Here is a 3,890-nt window from a genome sequence, read left to right as displayed (position 1 = left end):
CACCACCACCACCACCACCACCAAAACCACCACCAGAACCCACGCCCAGGAGCAGGCCGAGTACCTAGACTTTGAGCTACCCCTGGGCGTGGCCCCGCGGGGCGATGACGGGGAGCGCTCCGCGTTCCCCTGCTACCGCGAGTACCTGGCCTTCCGCCGCGCCCTGCCGCGCGCCATGGTGCTGATGCGCGTGGGGGAGTTCTACGAGTGCGTTGGCTTTGACGCGGTGCTGCTGATGGAGCACGCGGGGCTCAACGCCATGGCGGCGGAGAGGGGCGTGCCGCGCGCGGGCTGCCCCGCGGCCAACCTGCGGAGGACGCTGGCGCTGCTGGTGGAGCAGGGGCTCAGCGTGGTGAGGCGGCGGATCTGCAGACTCACCTGCAGGGGGAGAGGCGGGGCAGGGCTGGGGCGGAGCGGGTGCTGGATGGAGGCGGCTGCTGGGCTGGTGGTGTGAGGGCGGGGCGGGGCATCCCTCGTGCTGTGAGGAGCGGGGAGCTGCCGTGCGTCCATCGGGCGCACGTTTGGCTCATACGATGGATCTACATCGCCTCCACCGCGCTGGCGGGGCTGCTGCAGTGTTTGCCAGGGCGCCGCCCTAGCTGCATGGCCCCTGCGGGGCTGCTGGCTCGCGCCAAGCTGCAGCCAACCCCCGCCCCTCCCCAGTTTCCACCCGTCACGGCCCCCCCTCACCCTCCCTTCTCCCCGCCCTCAGGCCGTGGTTGAGGAGGTGGAGGCTGGTGGCCGCCCCGGGGCCAAGGAGCGCTACCTGCGTGAGGTGGTCAGCACAGCACAGCCCCACCTCCTGGACGGACTGGTGGACGACGAGACGGGGGCTCAGCTGGCGGCGGGGGCGCTGGACGGCGGCGCGGCCGCCACGGGGGGGTTCCTGGCGGCACGGCCCATCATAGGTCGGAGGGGGGATGGCAGGGGGTAAGGGCGGGCTAGCAAATGAGTTGCCTGTGCAAGTCCCGTTGTTTGAGGTCAAACGTGCTGCGCGGCTGTAAGTTTGTCGCCACACACACGCCTTGTCTGGGGTGTGTTCTTGACCTCCTTTAAATTCCGCCTGCGCGCCTCAACGCCCCCCCCCCCTGACCACCTCTTGCCCTGATTTCCCCACCTTGCCCCAGGCGTGTCTGCGACCAGCGGCACGGCTGCGGGCTGGGCCGTGATGGCGCTAGACCCGGCGCGGCTGGCGCTCATGGCGCTGGAGGGCCTGAGCGAGGAGGCCATGTGGGCGCACGTGGGCGCGCTGGGGGCCGCGCCGCCGCTGCTGGTGCACAGGAGGGCGGGGCAGGTGGGCTTCTTGGGGGGGGGGCTCGCGTGGCTCTGTTGGGGCGCGGCCTCGGGGGTGGGGAGCAGCTGTCCCAGGGGCAGCGGTCTCTCTGCACGACCTGCTCAAATGGTGCCGTCGTCCACTGGTCCTCGGCCCTGTCCTTCGCAAATACCCCCGGCCCAGGCCCGCCCCGACCGCGCGCCCCCACGCATTTTAGGAAGCCGTGGACACACACCACCCCCCACCTGCTGTCTCACCCCTGATCCTCGTCTCAACGGTCAGGCGGCCATGCACGCATGAATACACGCACACCCCTTCACTCCCTCCGCTTCAGCGTCCCTGTCCCCCTCCCCCCTCCACCACCCCACCCCCCAGGGGCACCCCACCCAGGCTGATGTCCTCCATGACAGGGAGTTCCGCCTGCGCGTGAGGGAGGCCATGGGCCTCGCGCCACCCCCCCACGACGCGGCCGCCTCCGCCAGCGCCAGCGCGCGCGGCGTGGCGCGGCCCTACAGCAGCGTGGACGCGGAGGGGGGCTTTGTGCGGGAGGCGCTGATGATGCTGGGGCGGCCGGCAGACACGCCAGTGACGCGGATCGAGGTGGGCGTGCAAGCACTGGGCAGGGGCGGAGGAGACAGCAACAAAGCAGGGTGTAGAGCAAGACGTGTGGGCACAGGAGGTGTGGCGGGCAGGGCGGGCCTGCCTCCAGTTGGGTTCCCATCCGCTTTTGCTCCCTCTGACACACCCCCTGCCGCACGGCTGGGTTTCCTTCCCACCTTTTCACTGATGGTCCCAACCCCATGAGCCACCGCCGCCTTCCACCCAAACCTAATCCAGGGCTCTGGCTACCTGCTGCGCCGCGGCGCCACCCTGTTCAACAGCACCGCGCGGCAGCTGGGGCTCATCCAGACGGAGGGGGTGCCCTCGCTGCTGGTGGGCCACAGGCCAGACCCGGCCGAGGGGAAGGGGTTGCGGTCCAGGCTGAGCCGAGGGCCTGCCAAGGCGCACGCCAGGCGTTCGTGCCTCTCATACGCGATGCGTGCGCCCCTCGATGAGAGCAAGGCCAGTCAGCGCCGCCCAGCCCCCCTTCACCCCTTGACACCCCGCCCTCCGCCACCCCCAGGACGCTACCCTGCCGCTGGCGTGCCCCCCGGAGTGCCGCCAGGCCATGCGTCAGCTGCTGATGCTGCCGCCCCCGCCAGAGGAGGCCGCACACATCCACGCCGCCGTCAGGCTGCTGAGCGGTGAGGGCGCAAGTTGATGCGAGGACTCACGCCTTACCCAATCCCCCCCTTGCGCCCTCTGCTTGCCGCATGGCTTTGTGCGCTTCACCCTGTCTTGTCTCTCGTCAGCGTTGCGCGCACCGGCCTTGTCAGCCTCCGCGCAGAATTTCGCGAGTGCTTTCATACCGAGCACCACAGCAAGAGATGGCATCCCCAGCTCTTGGACCCTCGGATACGCACCATGCCCCCCCATTCCTCTCAGGTGACCTGGGCGGTAGCCCCCCCGAGCTGCGCACCGAGTGGAGCAGTGACCTCATCAGCCGGCTCGTGCTGGCGCAGCAGGCCAGCCACAGCTTCTTCCTCAACATCGTTGGTGGGCGCGGGGTTAGCCGCATGAGCTGTTGCCTGGTGGCTGCCAGGGGTGACCCGTGTTGACTGCGTCCCAAGGGTTGTGGTGCAACTGCGAGTTGGGTCAATGGTCGTGTCAATTATTGCATGCAACTGCAAGGCCTGTCGTCCTGAATCTGTGGATGCACAAGCGCCGGCTGGCAGCTGGAAGGGCAGCACACAGGTAGAAAGCTCGCCACCAGCACAAGAGTTACTGTGCCCCCAAAACTCGCAACCCCCCAACAGCCGCCTCCCTTTGCCACCGCCCCGTCACCCCCAGACATGCTGGAGGCGCTCATCGGCTGCCTGGACCCCGCCACCGCCCCCGAGCCCCTCCGCGCCGCCGCCTCCCACGCCGTCGCCTTCGTCTCCGCCTCCGACGCGCGGCCCCTGCCGCCTGACGAGCTCCTGACGCTGCTGCGGCGCTGCGTGGCCAGGGTGCTGGCGGTGGTGCCCAGTGAGAGGCTGGACCTGGACCCCAGCGGCGAAGACGAGGAGGACGAGGAGGTGGCGTCCGAGGTTGCGGAGGACCGCGGCGCGTCCGAGGCAGGGGATAGCGGCGACGACGGCAGCGAGGAGGGCGGGGAGGAGGGCGGCGCCGAGGGGGCGCTGCTGGCGGGGTTCAGGCGGTCTGGGGGGCCGGAGGTGTTTGGGTCGCTGCGGCGGCTGGCAGAGCTGCACAGGCGGGTCCGGCCGCAGCACCTGGAGGGCTGGGCTGACGCGGTGGGTGCCAAGAGGGAGGGGGGGCGTGGCTGTGGGTTTGTATGCGCACTTGGAGGGATAGGTCTGGCTGACCAGCAGGTGTCACTAGATGGCCCAGCTTAGCGGCTAAAGCTCCTGGGTGCAGCAGCAAGGTGCAGGGCAGGCCGGTCACAACATTCCTGCAGGATCACATGCAGGATCACATGCAGGACCACAGGGATCCCTGGCTGCTGCGCTCTAAAACAGCGCCGCTTGATGGGGGTGCAATTTCAACCGCTCCGGCATGGGACCTCAGCCCCCCCACC

The 3,890-nt window shown here is 69.4% G+C and overlaps 1 protein-coding gene across 1 annotated transcript; it reads left to right on the top strand.

The window, feature by feature from the left end:
• Positions 1-175: 175 nt before the first annotated feature.
• MNEG_14879 (hypothetical protein) lies at positions 176-3,826 on the top strand (the record flags this gene model as incomplete). The annotated part of the gene is made up of 9 exons (XM_014036650.1): positions 176-352; positions 713-908; positions 1,128-1,294; positions 1,649-1,873; positions 2,111-2,206; positions 2,397-2,517; positions 2,759-2,869; positions 3,164-3,606; positions 3,803-3,826. 9 exons carry the CDS (start codon positions 176-178, stop codon positions 3,824-3,826), a joined length of 1,560 nt encoding a protein of 519 aa, XP_013892104.1.
• Between the last annotated feature and the right edge of the window lie 64 nt (positions 3,827-3,890).

Source organism: Monoraphidium neglectum (genome assembly GCF_000611645.1).
Source record: "Monoraphidium neglectum strain SAG 48.87 unplaced genomic scaffold scaffold04845, whole genome shotgun sequence".
NCBI classification, from domain to species: domain Eukaryota; kingdom Viridiplantae; phylum Chlorophyta; class Chlorophyceae; order Sphaeropleales; family Selenastraceae; genus Monoraphidium; species Monoraphidium neglectum.
Note: the sequence above shows the minus strand (reverse complement) of the source record. Positions and strands in the feature narration are given on the sequence as shown.